This window comes from Abramis brama, assembly GCF_963993115.1.
Source record: "Abramis brama genome assembly, chromosome: 3".
Classification (NCBI taxonomy): Eukaryota; Metazoa; Chordata; class Actinopteri; order Cypriniformes; family Leuciscidae; genus Abramis; species Abramis brama.
Window position 1 is genome coordinate 4,232,450 of NC_139965.1, and position 15,925 is coordinate 4,248,374.

The 15,925-nt window shown below is 41.5% G+C and overlaps 1 protein-coding gene across 1 annotated transcript in view; it reads left to right on the forward strand.

The window, feature by feature from the left end:
• The window catches only part of LOC311079855 (uncharacterized protein), a gene marked incomplete at both ends in the record, with an annotated part of 42,754 nt that extends 40,545 nt beyond the window's left edge, over positions 1-2,209 (forward strand). The window contains one exon of the mRNA XM_084109582.1: positions 2,073-2,209. Coding sequence (XP_083965708.1) covers positions 2,073-2,209 — 137 coding nt within the window. The remainder of the gene's footprint in view (positions 1-2,072) is intronic.
• Between the last annotated feature and the right edge of the window lie 13,716 nt (positions 2,210-15,925).

The window sequence follows — 15,925 nt, forward strand, 5'->3', positions numbered from 1 at the left end:
GGCCTCCTCAAATGGCCTAGGTTGAGCTAACTTCTCTTGATATTAGAGTAGGATATGCTGAGTTACAGTTTCCTAGCGGTGTTTGGCATAGACAAATAGTGTTGCAGGCTATTTCCTCGGAAGGCCTCCCCTGTGGTTGTCACCTGGGCATTGTCAGGCTTCCTCTCACTTAGAGAATATTAGAGCTTAGTAAGAACTGATGACAGCGCAGCTTGATCTTTAGTTGACCAATCAACGGAAAGGAGCGTTTTATTCCCGCCAAACTGTTTATCCATTTTGGTTTTATTATTTTTACATTTGACGAATTAGAACAAAGTGTGATGAGAAGAAAAATATGAAAAAACTATGAAAGATTTGTTTATTTATATTAGTGAGACGGGTTGAATATGTGATAAATGAACGGTTTCTTCGTTTTTCCATATAGAAGTCAAGAGAAAAATTATCCGAAGGTACACGGACCCTCCCAACACTGGAAATCCAAATGGAAGTTTTTTAGCTTTTAGTATGAATATGTTAGCCTTCATTTCATTTCATTTTTTATTTCACACACGTCATATTAAAGACAAATACAAAATTGCAGTAGTTATAGTTATAGGATGATTATTGTGTGAAAAGGGGGAACCCCAAACAAGCTATTAAAAGCTTTTAATAGGGGGCCCAATACCAACATACAACAAATAAATAACATACAAAAAAAAAATAGATAAAATAAATAGACTAAATCCATAGACACAAATAAATAATATAATAAATACAACAAGACACAACAAACAGACAATCCCAGCACAAGTATAATACTGAAGTATTCAAATGGTGTATGTTAATAGCATTTTTACCTTAAGATGTTTCTTAAAAGCGGAGATAGAATGCAAAAGTTTAAGATTTTCCTCAAGCTCGTTCCAAATCTGCGGACCTCTACAGACTACACTCAGGCTCGTACATTTCAATCGTCTTATTTTTCCAGTAATTAAATGTTTTTCCCTTGTATGATGTGTATGCTGGGGTCGACTGATTGGGACAAGTTCACACAATCGGTAATTTAGCTTATGGACAACCTGAAATATCGTACAGGCATTATGAAAAGCATTATATTCTGTAAGTCTTAATAAACCAAGGCGATAAAACAAAGGACGCGAAGGGGTATTTTGCTCAGACCACGTTAATACCCTAATAATTTTTTTCTGTAAAGACTGTATTTTTATCAAGTAACTAGTAAAAGTGTTACACCATATAACGTTACAATAATTTAAATGTGACTCAAACAAGGTTTTATATAAGATGACAAGTGCTGACTGTGGGAGAAAATGTCTTACTTTGAAAAATAGTCCAACGTATTTTGATAATTTGTTTACTAACTGATCAATATGATATTTAAATTGTAGACATTCATCAATAAAGACTCCAAGAAATTTAGTGGTGTTTACTCTTTCAATAATTTGTTCATTAATTTTAAGACAAACATGCTTATTAGCCAATTGATTCTTTTTGGAATGAAACACAATGTAGTTTGTCTTGTTTATGTTAAGAGATAATTTATTACACCGAAACCAGATAGCAACATTTCTTAGCTCTCTATTTATTGTTTCTTCCATCACATCTGGACTCTTATGAGCCATAAATAGGTTTGTATCGTCAGCAAATAAGACCCTGTGTAAAGCCATTGTTGAATTTTCAAAATCATTTATATATATTAAAAAAAGAAGAGGGCCCAAAATGGATCCCTGAGGGACTCCACATTTAATGGGTTTACTTATTGAAATTTGGTCATTGATACTTACATAGTGCTTTCTATCAAGTAGGTAACTTGTAAACCAGCTAAGGCCTATTCCTCGAACTCCATAATGGTTTAATTTATTCAAGAGGATATTAAAATCATGTCACGGTTCATGAGTGCGCTGCTTCCTGCTTGTCTCGTGCATTTGTTATTGTTGTCTGTGTGCCATGTGCGTGTGTGTGTGGGTGTCACCGTATTAATTATCAGTTAATCACATCATCCGCAATCAGCTCAGCGCCAGCTGTCACTCATCTCCTGTTCCTTTAAAGGACTCACTGAATCCTTCTCTCATTGTCAGATCGTTGGTCGATGTTTGTGCCGTGTTTCCCGTTTGAGTTGGTGTCTTCCTGGAGTCCTGTGCTGTTTGTTCTTCGTGTCTGGTTCCTGTCTTCACCTTCACGCCGTTTCACCGCCGGATTCATCACGACCATCTAAGTCCCTGCGTCACCCTGCTACAGCCGTCTGACCCTCACGATCTGCCTGAGTCTTCTTCTGTTCTGAGTGTTAATAAACGTACTTTCTTGAGATCGCCTGCATTTGCTTCCTTTTTCCCAGCACGTCATGACAGAACGATCTGACCAATCGATGGGAGCAGCAGGCGAGACCCAGATGTCTATGGAGGCTTTCATCGGCACTAGCATGCAACGAATGGACGCTCAAGAGGAGGGGCTTAACAACAACGGACGTGCCATACAGGCACTGGTGACGCAGGTGTCCGAGCTAACCCAGCAAATTCAACATCTGCGCATGCCCACTGCGCCACCCACGCCGTTCGTGCCCCCCGTTCCAGCTGATCCGCTCTCCCAGTCTGAACCTCGGATGCCAGTTCCGGAGAGGTATGCTGGAGAACCTGATTATTGTCGTGCTTTCATTACCCGTTGTGAGATGCATTTCGCCCTACAGCCACGCACGTTTGCCACGGAAACTTCTAAGGTGGCATTCGTTCTCACTCTCCTGACTGGGAGGGCGGCCCTTTGGGGTACGGCGGTGTGGGCGAATAGAGATCCCTGTTGCGTGTCGTTCCAGGCACTCGCGGAAGCCATGAGGGAAGTCTTCGACCGCGCGGCGGCCGGGAGGGAGGCTGCTAGGAGGCTGGCGGAACTCAGACAGGGTAATCGCTCTGTATCGGACTACGCCATTGAGTTCCGCACCCTGGCCGCCGAGTGCCAATGGAACGACACGGCGCAGTGGGACATGTTCCTGCATGGGCTGGCTGACCGCGTTCATCAGGAGATCTACGCCCTGGACCTCCCGACGACCCTCCACGGGTTAATAGAGCTGGCGCTGCGGGTGGACTCCAGGCTTGGCCGGATGAGTCGACGCGCGCCAATCGAAGCTCCAGTCCACTTCTTCAACCTCCCGAGGTCCAGTGGCACCGACGCGGTCAGCCCCATCAACGACACCGAACCCATGCAGGTGGGGAGAGCTCGGCTTTCCCGGGAGGAGAAGGAGAGGCGGAGATCCCTGGGCCTTTGTTTGTACTGTGGAGGATCTGGACATTTTCTGAACTCATGTCCGTTAAAAGGCCCAGCCCGGCAGTAACTATGAGGCTACTGTCGGGTGGGATCTCCGCTGCTAAGACCTCAGGAACACCATCAGCGACATCTACTCTCCTCCCGGTTAGACTTAGATGGTCGCATCACCAACACCACTGCCACGCACTCTTGGACTCTGGGGCGGAAGGTAATTTTCTGGATCATCACTTCGCCATCAAACATCACATTCCTCTACTACCACTCACCCAACGCATCTCTGTCCACGCACTCAACGGCCAAGACCTCCCTGTCATTACCCTGTCCACTGCTCCTCTCACACTCACCACCTCCGGAAACCACACTGAAACCATCACCTTCTACATCATGGACTCCCCCCTGGCTCCCATAGTACTTGGACACCCCTGGCTCACTCAACACAATCCCAAAATAGACTGGCAACACAGAACTATCAATGAATGGAGCACTGAATGTCATAAGTCTTGTCTTTTGTCTGCCTGTTCGTCTGTTCCCATGTCTGTCTTACAGGAGAAAGCAGCGGACTTGTCAACCGTGCCCGAGGAGTACCACGACCTGAAGGAGGTGTTTAGTAAGTCTCGAGCTGCTTCTCTTCCTCCTCACCGTCCCTACGACTGTGCTATAGATCTACTGCCAGGTAAATCTCCGCCTAAGGGCAAGTTGTATTCACTTTCTGCTCCAGAAAGGGAGGCCATGGAGAAATATATTTCTGATTCTCTGGCAACCAAATTCATTCGCCCTTCCTCTTCTCCTGCAGGGGCGGGGTTCTTTTTCGTGGGGAAGAAGGACGGATCCCTGCGACCTTGCATTGATTACCGGGGACTGAACAACATCACGGTAAAGAATACTTATCCTTTGCCGTTGATGTCTTCAGCCTTCGAGAGGTTGCAGGGAGCGACTCTCTTCACGAAACTGGATTTACGCAATGCTTATCATTTGGTCCGCATCAGGGAGGGTGATGAATGGAAGACCGCCTTTAATACCCCCAGGGGACACTTTGAATATTTGGTTATGCCCTTCGGGCTTTCCAACAGTCCAGCGGTCTTCCAGGCACTCGTCAACGACGTGCTGCGAGATATGGTAGATCAGTTCATATATGTTTACCTGGATGACATATTGATTTTTTCTTCATCTCTCCAGGAACACGTGCAGCACGTCCGACGAGTGCTTCAGCGGTTGCTAGAGAATGGGCTTTTTGTCAAGGCGGAGAAATGCGAATTCCACGCACAGTCGGTTCAATTTTTGGGGTACGTTATCTCGTCCGAGGGGATTCGCATGGACCCTGACAAGGTTAAGGCTGTGGTAGAGTGGCCAATTCCAGATTCCCGCAAGGCCCTGCAGAGGTTTCTGGGATTCGCCAACTTCTACAGACGTTTCGTCCGTAATTTCAGCCAACTAGCCGCACCTCTGACTGCCTTGACCTCCCCCCGAACTACGTTCAGGTGGACAGACGCGGCTGGCTCCGCGTTTGCCAAACTCAAGGACCGCTTTGTTTCGGCCCCTATTCTCATCGCCCCTGATTCCTCACGTCAGTTCGTGGTGGAGGTCGACGCGTCAGAGGTGGGGGTAGGAGCAGTGTTGTCCCAGCGTTCCCCCACGGACGAGAGGATGCATCCTTGCGCGTATTTTTCACACCGTCTGTCTCCTGCCGAACGTAATTATGACATTGGTAACAGAGAGTTGTTGGCCGTCAAGCTAGCGTTGGAGGAGTGGCGCCACTGGTTGGAAGGGTCGGGGGTACCTTTTATTGTTTGGACCGATCATAAGAATCTGGAATACATTCGTACTGCTAAAAGGTTAAACTCCAGGCAGGCTCGGTGGGCACTTTTTTTCGGTCGTTTTGATTTTTCTCTCTCGTACCGCCCGGGTTCCAAGAATATTAAACCCGATTCTTTATCGCGACTTTTTGATCGTTCCGAACGCCTGGTTACTCCCGAGTGCATTTTACCGGAGAGTCTATTTGTCTCCACACTCGTATGGGAGGTCGAATCGAAGGTCAAGAAGACCTTAGAAGGGGTAACGCCCCCGGTCGGGTGTCCACCGAACCGTTTATTTGTGCCGGAGGAACTACGGTCTGAAGTTATTCAGTGGGGTCATTGTTCCAACATAGCCTGTCACCCTGGAATCAATCGCACGAGGTTTTTGGTTAAGCAGCGATTCTGGTGGCCACGGATGGCCCGCGACATTCACGATTTTGTTTTGGCTTGCTCGGTATGTGCCACTGGTAAGACTTCCAATCGCGCGCCAGATGGGTTACTCCAACCGCTGCCAGTCCCTTCGAGACCCTGGTCCCACATCGCTCTAGATTTTATTACCGCCCTCCCGCCCTCCCAGGGCAACACGGTTGTTTTGACCGTGGTGGACCGGTTCTCGAAGGCGGCTCATTTCATTCCCTTGCCCAAATTGCCGTCAGCCAAGGAGACAGCGGTTGCCGTCATTGACCACGTCTTTCGTTTACATGGCCTTCCGATTGACGTGGTCTCTGACAGGGGTCCCCAGTTTGTGTCCAAATTCTGGCAAGAGTTCTGTAAATTACTGGGCGCGACTGTTAGCCTGTCCTCTGGGTTTCACCCTCAGAGCAATGGCCAGACCGAGAGAGCCAACCAGGATTTAGAGAGAATGTTACGGTGTTTGGTTTCCAAGAATCCGACTTCCTGGTGTCAACAACTGTCTATGGTGGAGTACGCCCACAATACGTTACCAGTGTCGTCCACGGGCCTTTCTCCGTTTGAAGGTAGTGTAGGATACCAGCCACCTGTTTTTCCCAGTCTGGAATCTGAAGTCGCGGTTCCCTCCGCACACGCCTTTGTCCAGAGGTGCCACCGCACCTGGACTAGAGCCCGTGAGACTCTACTCCAGGTGGGGGCGCGCACTAAGGCTAACGCCGATCGCCACCGGTCTAAGCCTCCCGTTTACATCGTCGGTCAAAAAGTGTGGCTTTCTACTAAGAACATTCCTCTCCGTTCCGTCTCGAATAAGTTAGCACCCAAGTTTATTGGCCCGTTCACTGTCACCAAGATTATTAGTCCGGTGGCAGTCCGCCTCAACCTTCCTCCAGCGTACAGGAGGATACACCCCGTGTTCCATGTCTCCAAAATTAAGCCTGTGTTTCGATCAGCAATTAATCCGCCTGTACCGGTTCCCCCACCGCCGCGTCTTGTAGATGGGGAACCGACGTATTCGGTTAACCGTATTCTGGACACCAGGCGGAGGGGACGAGGATTCCAGTACTTGGTGGACTGGGAAGGTTACGGTCCGGAGGCGAGGAGTTGGGTTCCTGCGAGAGACATACTAGATCACTCCCTTATTGATGATTTCCATCGACAGGTAAGGGAGTCTGGGGACGCCAGGAGGCGTCCCTAGGAGGGGGGGTACTGTCACGGTTCATGAGTGCGCTGCTTCCTGCTTGTCTCGTGCATTTGTTATTGTTGTCTGTGTGCCATGTGCGTGTGTGTGTGGGTGTCACCGTATTAATTATCAGTTAATCACATCATCCGCAATCAGCTCAGCGCCAGCTGTCACTCATCTCCTGTTCCTTTAAAGGACTCACTGAATCCTTCTCTCATTGTCAGATCGTTGGTCGATGTTTGTGCCGTGTTTCCCGTTTGAGTTGGTGTCTTCCTGGAGTCCTGTGCTGTTTGTTCTTCGTGTCTGGTTCCTGTCTTCACCTTCACGCCGTTTCACCGCCGGATTCATCACGACCATCTAAGTCCCTGCGTCACCCTGCTACAGCCGTCTGACCCTCACGATCTGCCTGAGTCTTCTTCTGTTCTGAGTGTTAATAAACGTACTTTCTTGAGATCGCCTGCATTTGCTTCCTTTTTCCCAGCACGTCATGACAAATCAATAGTATCAAACGCCTTAGATAAATCTAAAAAAATACCAGTAGCGGTATCACCTTTATCGATGGCATCATTGATCTTTTCAATCAAATCGAGTACCGCCATACATGTGCTTCTTTTTTTTCTAAAACCATATTGAGAAGAAGAAATAATATTAAATTTATCAAGGTAGCCATATAGCCTATTGTACACTACTCTCTCTAAAACTTTTGAGATTGTGGGCAAGATTGATATCGGACGATAATTGCACATATCATTTTTATCTCCAGATTTAAACACTGGTATAATTCTGGCAATTTTTGTCCTTTTTGGTACAATTCCAGAGAACAGAGAGAGATTAATACAATAAGTCAATGGCTCCATGATATTATATGCTATAGCTTTCAGAACTTTACTACAAATTTCATCCTCACCAGCAGTGTACGTGCTACGTAAATTTGTAATTATTTTATAGACTTCATCGCAATTAGTTGGTTTCATAAAAAAAGAATTTACATAGGAGCCCCGCAAGTAGTGGTCAAAAGTGATACCCAGAGGTTGAACTATTTTGTTAGAAAGTTTTTCCCCAATAGAGTTAAAATAGTTATTAAAATTATTTGCTAAATCAATGTCATGCGTATATTTATTACCCAAATTTAAGTGTATGCCCACAGAATCTGGAAACACAGCGTTGTTTTTGCTCTTGTTAAGAACTTCATTTAGTACTTTCCAAGACTTCTTAGAGTCACCATGTGCCGCTTTTAGGAGGTATGTATAGTGGTTACTTTTCCTTTTCCTTATTATGTTAGTAAGTTTATTCCTGTAAGTAGTATATGTGTCCTTGTTCGTAGCACTTGGACATTTTAAGAACCGTTTATAAAGCTTATTTTTATGGGTAATAGATTTTAAGATACCCTTTGTAAGCCAAGGGTTGAGACCAGTTGCGCGGTGTCTGGCGTTCTTTTCAGGAATAGTACAACCAATAGAGCTTGTAATCTCCTTTATTAAGTTATCATACGCAATATCAGCATTGTTGCTGTCATAGACTGCTTTCCATGTTTTAGCCTGTAAGTTTTCACTCAGTAGTTTCAGGGTTCTCTCATTTATTACTTTAATTTTTGTTTTTTTCCGTGGTAATTCGTTCTTATTTGCAAGATCTAGAAACAATACAATCGGAAAATGGTCAGTAATGTCAGATAACACAACTCCAGATTCTAGTCTAGTATTTCGAATGTTTGTGATGATATTGTCAATAACTGTCCTAGTAGAACGCGTTACTCTGGTAAATTGATTTATAGTACAAAAAAAAGAAAATGAGTGCAAAGTATTAACAAAGTTTCTTTTTACAACGTCATCTTTGGAGACATCAATATTGAAGTCCCCAAGTATGACACAATCTTTGTTTTTCTTGTTTATGGAAAATAAAATGTCCTCCAGTTTACCCTCGAAAACATCAAGGTCAGAGTCAGGAGGGCGATAAATCACTCCTACTATAATTTTTTTTGCATTAGGGAGGTTTATCTCAATAAAAAGTGAATCAGAATGATTGTCATCTAAGACAACATCATCACAAACATTAATATGATATCTAGAGTGAACATATAAACAAACACCACCACCAGTACGGCCAAGCCTATTCTTGGTAATGAGCTTATATCCATCTAGGTTGAGAATATCAGTAAAGGTCCTATCATTAAGCCAGGTTTCACTGCAACCAATAACATCAAAGCTACAGTCAGAGTTAGAAAGTAAAGTAACTAATTCTTCATGGTGTTTACCCAAGCTTCTAATGTTAAGGTGCAGAAATGAACAACTGTTTGTATTATTTAAGCTTTTTAATTGTTCAGGAGTGTAATATCTGCAATTTAAATTATTATCTATATCAGTACAATGTTTTACATCCTCTCCATCATAATTCAATTCATCAAAGGCCATAAAATAATAGTATCGTATTTGATTTGATTAGTTTGATAAGTTGATTAGGCAAGAAGTTTGCTGGGATCATATAAAAATAAAAATAACATATACACACAAAACCCATACATACATACACAGACATGTTTACACAGATAACGTTAATCTACTGCTATAATAAACTAAACTAGCTCCCTATTTAATTAGCTCTCTACCCACAGCATTACATTGAGAGCTTATAAGGAAAATAAATTAAAGCCAAATCTGAAGGATAACGTCAGGCGCTGTACTTCAAAAGAAAACAAAATAACTCTCCCCTTTATGAGATGCATACAATAAAATACCAGAACACATGATAGGGGAAGAGTGAGTCACCTCTGAAAAACAATGTCTCAATAGTAAAGTCTTAGAGCGTCATTAATCAAAATCAAGTCCATGATCATCAATACTTTACTTAACAGTCTGATAAGCATACTACTGTTTTACGAACTAGGGTATACACACACACTCCCCGGGGCAGACAAATGCAATCGTGCACAATGATTAGTGAAGTGAATAGCATGGTTTAACGAAAAGATGCTATATAATCTTTGGCTTCCGCGACTGATGCAAATCCTTTCCTGCCTCCCTCTTTCAGTTTAATGGTGAGCCTGGCAGGGAACAGCAGGGCTGGTTTAAGTTCTAGTTTATATAGCTCAGTCATTACCTCTCGGTATTGTTGTCGTTGTTCCAAAACCTCCGGAGCGTAATCCTCATATATGGAGATCAGGTTATCCCGGTACTTCAGCTTCCCTCTCATTGACCGTGCTTCGCGAATTATTTTATCCTTTACCTGGAAACTCTGAAGGCGGATGATCACCGGTCTCGGCCGCTGACCCGGCTGTGGTTTCCCAATGAAGGTCCGGTGAGCTCTGTCGCATTCCGGCGGAGAGTCAAGAATCTTATCGCCAAAGATCTCAGCAAGCATCTTTGAAAAGAAAGTAGTGGGATTGTACCCCTCGATCGATTCCGGAAGACCAAGCACTCTGATATTCTTGCGCCGACTACGAGATTCAAGATCAATAACTTTAGCAACAAGTTTAGCATTGCTCTCAGTTAGCTTGGTACATGTAGTTTCCAGAGCTAGCAGACGTTCGTCCTGCAGGTTAGCATTCAATTCGAGATCTCCGATCTTCACAGCGTGATCCGTCACCGTAGTTTGAATACGATCAAGCTTTTTTTCAAGTTTCACCATGCAAGCGTTGAAATCAGCTGTAAGGGCTTTTCGGTTCTCCTCTAACAGGGTGGCTATGGACGCCAATGTCAGCACTTCTCCCCCGTCGTCAGAACTTGTAACTCCTTGATCAACTCTGCTCTTCCCAACTTTTGGAGGCATAATCCAGCAGGATGGTAAAGTTTCTTCCGTTGTGAATGAAGTTCAGTTAAAGCATAGCTTAATTTAAATAGTTAATGCAACATAAGTTGTGGGAGCATAGCTCAGCGTGCACGTGTACATGTAGTTACGTCATTTCCTCAACAGCCTTATGGTTATCTATAAGCTAGTTTGTTCAAAAACAATGACAAAATTCGCATTTAGAAGATATAAGCATTCAAAACTCACAGTCTCTCACTTCCGCCAATATGGATCATTAATTTTGATGACATCACTCTGCACTTCATCTTCTCATTGGATTTTCTGTCCAATCAAATGTTCTCTAGAATCTGAAGCTCCGCCCCCTACATTGTAAACCGAAGCTGCAGCTGAAATCTGTCACTTGTTCACACATTTACTATTTTCTACATGGTGAATGGCACATAGTGCACTATACAGGGGAAAGGGAGCAATTCAGACAGTGTAAATATGCTTTCCATTGGGGTGAATGAAGTCTGGTTGCACGTTAGTGAAGTTAATAACCGCCGTAGCTCTGATCCAGAGACACGATAGCACAGAGCGGATCATATGATCGAGTCGCCACAGACCAGAAAACGTATCGGACCCATTTGAATTCTGCACACAATGCTGTATTTTAAAGCGATGTGGAGGAGATTAGGAGGAGAAACGGTAAGGGATTAGGAGGAAACTGCAGCTTTATCGAGCTCAACACATCTGACCGAGCTGTTATACCAACTAAACACTATTGGCTATTTTGAAAAAGGAGAGGAGCTGTTCAATCAACACATTGAATAATGCAACGTGTTTCAGTGGGCCTTAAAATGTATAAATGCACAGGTCTGATGAGATATCAGTGTTTGGCTAGTTTGGCGTAGTCAGACCTTCAGACTGATGGCATTAGGTCTGGACTACTTTGCAGCTTTTATTGGCCAAAGTCTGCCCAAGAGGCTAGCATTTGGCAGACAGGGGTGATGGCTGAACAAAAACTTATATTCAGGTGTATATTTATATCCACACAAAGCTATGTATAGTTCCAGAAGACTTTGAATAATTCTAAACAGAAAGAAACACATAACTTCAGCATTTCAGAATGTGTACAGAAAAACAAAAAGAAAGAAAAAAAAAAAACACATTCACCAAGTGCAAACTAATAAAAGTTTGACTTAAAATTGAGAATCATACTGACACGAGTGCACCAGATCTCTCTGCACGTCCCCTCCGCTCACAATCACCAGAGGTTTGATTATCATCATCTGCAACTACTCTCTCAATCACTTCTTCGTCTGGTCTCGTCCAAGACTCTGTATTCATTCATTCATTCATTCATTCATTCATTCATTCATCTGAATCTTCTTCTTCATTTGATTTGTATTGTATCCTGGAAGAAACTGAGACTTTGAGTTGGAGTTAAGTGGCAGTTTCGTTAAGTTGCGTACCCTTCGTTACTGTTGTTTGTGGATTCCCTAATAAAGCTCCATGTGAGAAATGTATCCGTGTTTGTCCTCCAGTGTGACGCATACCCTGGCATACAATGTCATGCTGACAAAATTATACCCGAAAAGACAATTTAATGCTAAAATAATGTGTACACACTTGTTATCTACTAACGTACTACATGTTCAAAAATAAAAAGTTTTATAAAAAAGATAATCCTCACATTTCATCCTTTAAATCATTTTTATGAAAAGTCAAAATGATGCATTACAGGTATTTTATCTGCTCCATAATCAATTCTACATAGGCTACCTTATTTTCCAAAGTGTTGAGATTTGTCGAATGCACTTTAGCTTATTTTCCATCTGCTGTTTACAATGTATGTGATTTTCACATTGGTCTGAACAAAAATGTCAGACAGGCTGAATGAAACTGTAAATCCGCTCTCTGACAGTAGATTGTGCTGTCCTTATAAACCCTACTTTATTAGGCATTACACAGAGGGAGGATGAAAAGAAAATGACATTGAAATTTCCCTCGATCAGCACTCGGTTGTAAAGGTTGTAAAACCTCTCACTTCTTTCCGCCATGTTTTCACACCAAACGAAACTTAATCTGCATGCTGTGCCTGTTACACTCTGGTCAATTCCCATCATCTGTATTTGATATTAAAGCATTTTCAAAGATTATGGTAATAACTATGTTTAAATGTGGATATGATTTTTATGACATTATGTGTGATATCAGATTGTAATTTCATAGGGTCAGGGTTATAATGCTGACTTCACTTATATCTGTGACTATCATTCTCATAATGCTGTTTAAATGTATTATGTTGCATTCATTTTATCATTTGACACTCAGTGAGTGTTAACTTTGGACTCCATATGAAAGTGACAGGGTTCAAAGGTGGTGCGAAGGAATTCATTTTCTTTCAAAATGACCTTTGAACCTGATAAATAGACTATTCAGTTCATGAATATTTACGTGAATGAGTTAAATTTACCTTAGCTGAGTCATTAAGATTATAATAATTACAAAATGCACTCTGAAAATAATTTACTGTGTGTTTTGTCCTCATGCATAATGGATTCTCTGGGTTCACTACTGGTCAGTAATGTGCACATATACAAATTAGCATACAAACTTTTTTGTATGTTTGAATATTTACCTTTTTACCATATAAAATCTGTTGTATTTTTGAAAATCGAAATGTGTCTTTACAGCCAATTTAATGTCTTTCATTTTGAAGGAAATACAGGTTTTAATGGCTTTTGTTTTTGTATGTTTGTCTTTCGACTTGAATGACTTGATGAGCTAGCCTGATGCATTGTGTGACAGTTAGATATTTTGTCCATCTTTCATCAATGGAGGTGCATCATCACAAGGGCATACAACATAAAAGTACCAACAGGAACAATCAGTAAAACTAAATCCAACTATATTTTTCTTTTAAACGCAACAAAATAAAACTGGCACAGTACAATCATGAATTAATCTTATCTGTAAGACACTTCTCAGAAATTCACCCACACCCTACTTATGAGTTTAAAGGTTGTTTTAGTCAAATATTAAACTATTTCCTTATTGTGAGTGCAATCACCAAGAATGATCATGATTTTGTTGCGTCTTCTAATGCCATTTTCTAACACTCTTCTGAAAATTCTTTAAAAATATACAAATGTAGTCTTGGTGGACTCATTGATTGCTCGCTGGATATCAGACTGAAAATATCTCTGCTTTTCTGCATTATTCGCTTACATCTCTGGAGACACCCTTAAAAGGAGAAGGTAAGGGAGACTGTTCACTCTTAATCCTCCGTATTCAGTGAACTTGATTTGTTAGCAGATTGTTTTTCTTCTAGTCATTTAAACTAATTTTCCAATTCAACATATGACACTCAATTTTTCTATTTAAGGAGATATTATTGAAGGTGTACAGGACTCATTTGTGCCACTGATGATCATTTAATAAATCAAATAAGAAATGTGCAGTTTTGTGAATGAACATAATGCTAGTTTGTAGCATCGACTATTCAAGAGATCTGATGGGCTGTTAGGTATATTTTTTGCTTTGCTTGCGTAGCTGTACTATCTTTTTTTTTCTTCCCTTTTTCATTTTGTTTGTAAAGGTTTTTAATACCATTACAAAAACACTAATATTTAAATCTATGTAGAATAAAATACTTGAAAAGATCATCGTCTTTGTGGGGAATCATTCCCACCTTTCCTTATATGCACAAAAAGTGCTTACTGTAACTCCCTCAGAGATCTCTAATTTGATTGTGATCCAACTAGACAAAAAAATAACCACTTTTGCACTTTTAGCTGCACTTTAAGTAGCCTATATATATATATATAAACTGCTGAATAGAATGTTTTTATTTTTATTTTTTATTTATGTTTATTATTCAACTGCTTTTTAAATCACTCTCCTGTTACTCACACTGTATGAGTAGATCACATGCGATGTACAGCCAAAGCTCACGGTTTATGTGATCACACTATACAGTCCGATCATCGAGCTGTGAATTGACTGCTCACACTATACGTGTGAAACATGCATGCCGTTTGCACTGATAGACCATGATATCGGCAAAAGCATCAGCTATCGATATCAAGAGGATTAAGCATTTCCAATTTATGTGGGCCTATTTTCAATTATTATTGTTATTATTATTATTATTATTATTATTATTAAATTGATAATTGATAAAGTGCTGCGAGGATAATAAAAGAGTAGATAGACTAGCTTACTCCACATTGTGAATGATTTGAAAACATTTAGGTCGATTATACAATGAATTATACGCCGGTAATTAAAATTCTTAACAGTCTATAATATGTCCAAACACTGCAATAATCAGTCATCAATGAATATTAAGAGCAGCTTTAATTCAAAAATAGCTTTTTTAATGCGAAATTCTTGACTTCTCATTTTCTGAACTACATATGGGCTACAAGAGAAATATTAAAGGAACACTCCACTGTTTTTTGAAATAGGGATTATTCAACACGAACTGATTAAACAGATTAAACTGCTTAACAGGTTGAACTCAACATGAGGTTATACTAGAGGAGGCAATTTGAACAATAGTCTATTCTCAGCATCTATCTTACAACCGAATAAAGACACAGATTAACGTAAGGAAGAGTAATAAAAGACACCTTACATGTGCACTTTGTTCTGCCTGTGCTTTGAAAATGGATGGGATGGCCGTATCCTTCAGACGTAGTACCGTCTTTCTGGGCCCATATTGCATTTTTTCAAAGTAGTCCTCCGGTGCAAAATGCTCTTCGCAAACACGATACTGTTTAATTTTGTAGAGAGGCGTTGAAGTACAGATATCCAGAGCAGCTAGCCATTGATTTCTCAGTTCCACATTCGATGGAATTCTGTGAAACATTACATTCATGTATGTCCTTTGCTTGTTCTCACAACCTTTTTCTATGCAGGCAATTACCATGTTTGCTGTAACTGTAGCTTCTCAAACTTAACACAATCCAAAAGCAAAGATACTTGGTGTAGGTCACGCCGATATGTTGACGGAAGCTGGGGGATTTCAGGTGTTGCGTGATATCTCTGCGCCCAAGTGGCAGTGCTTCTCCTGTGCTTCACCCCAATATAGTCCCAAGTCAATATCTGCCTAGGAAATCGCCTAGTGTTAATCTGCATTGCTATTTTCGTTGTGAATACGCAGGCCACAAGAAGTAATTAGTTTTTTTTTAATCACTTTTACTCAGGACATGCTAGCTGGCAACAAAGGATTCCATTCATTATGCTAAGCTAAGCTAGCGCCGACCCTGCCAAACTAAAGCAATGCAAGCGCTGAGACAAAAATGCGTTTGCCCACCTATCTAAATGTAGGAAAGAAGGTGAATAAGCCCTATTTCAAAAAACAGTGGAGTGTTCCTTTTAGAGAATATAAATTGAGAACGTTATATACCATTATCAGCATATTTTGAAGTAGATTTATCTATCGTTGTCTTAATAAAAACTGACGAGTTTTCTGCACATAATTTCTCTTTCACTTTCTGTATAGAGAATAATTGACTTGGGCTTGAGGCTTTTTCACCCGCAGAACTCTCGCGTAAAGTTT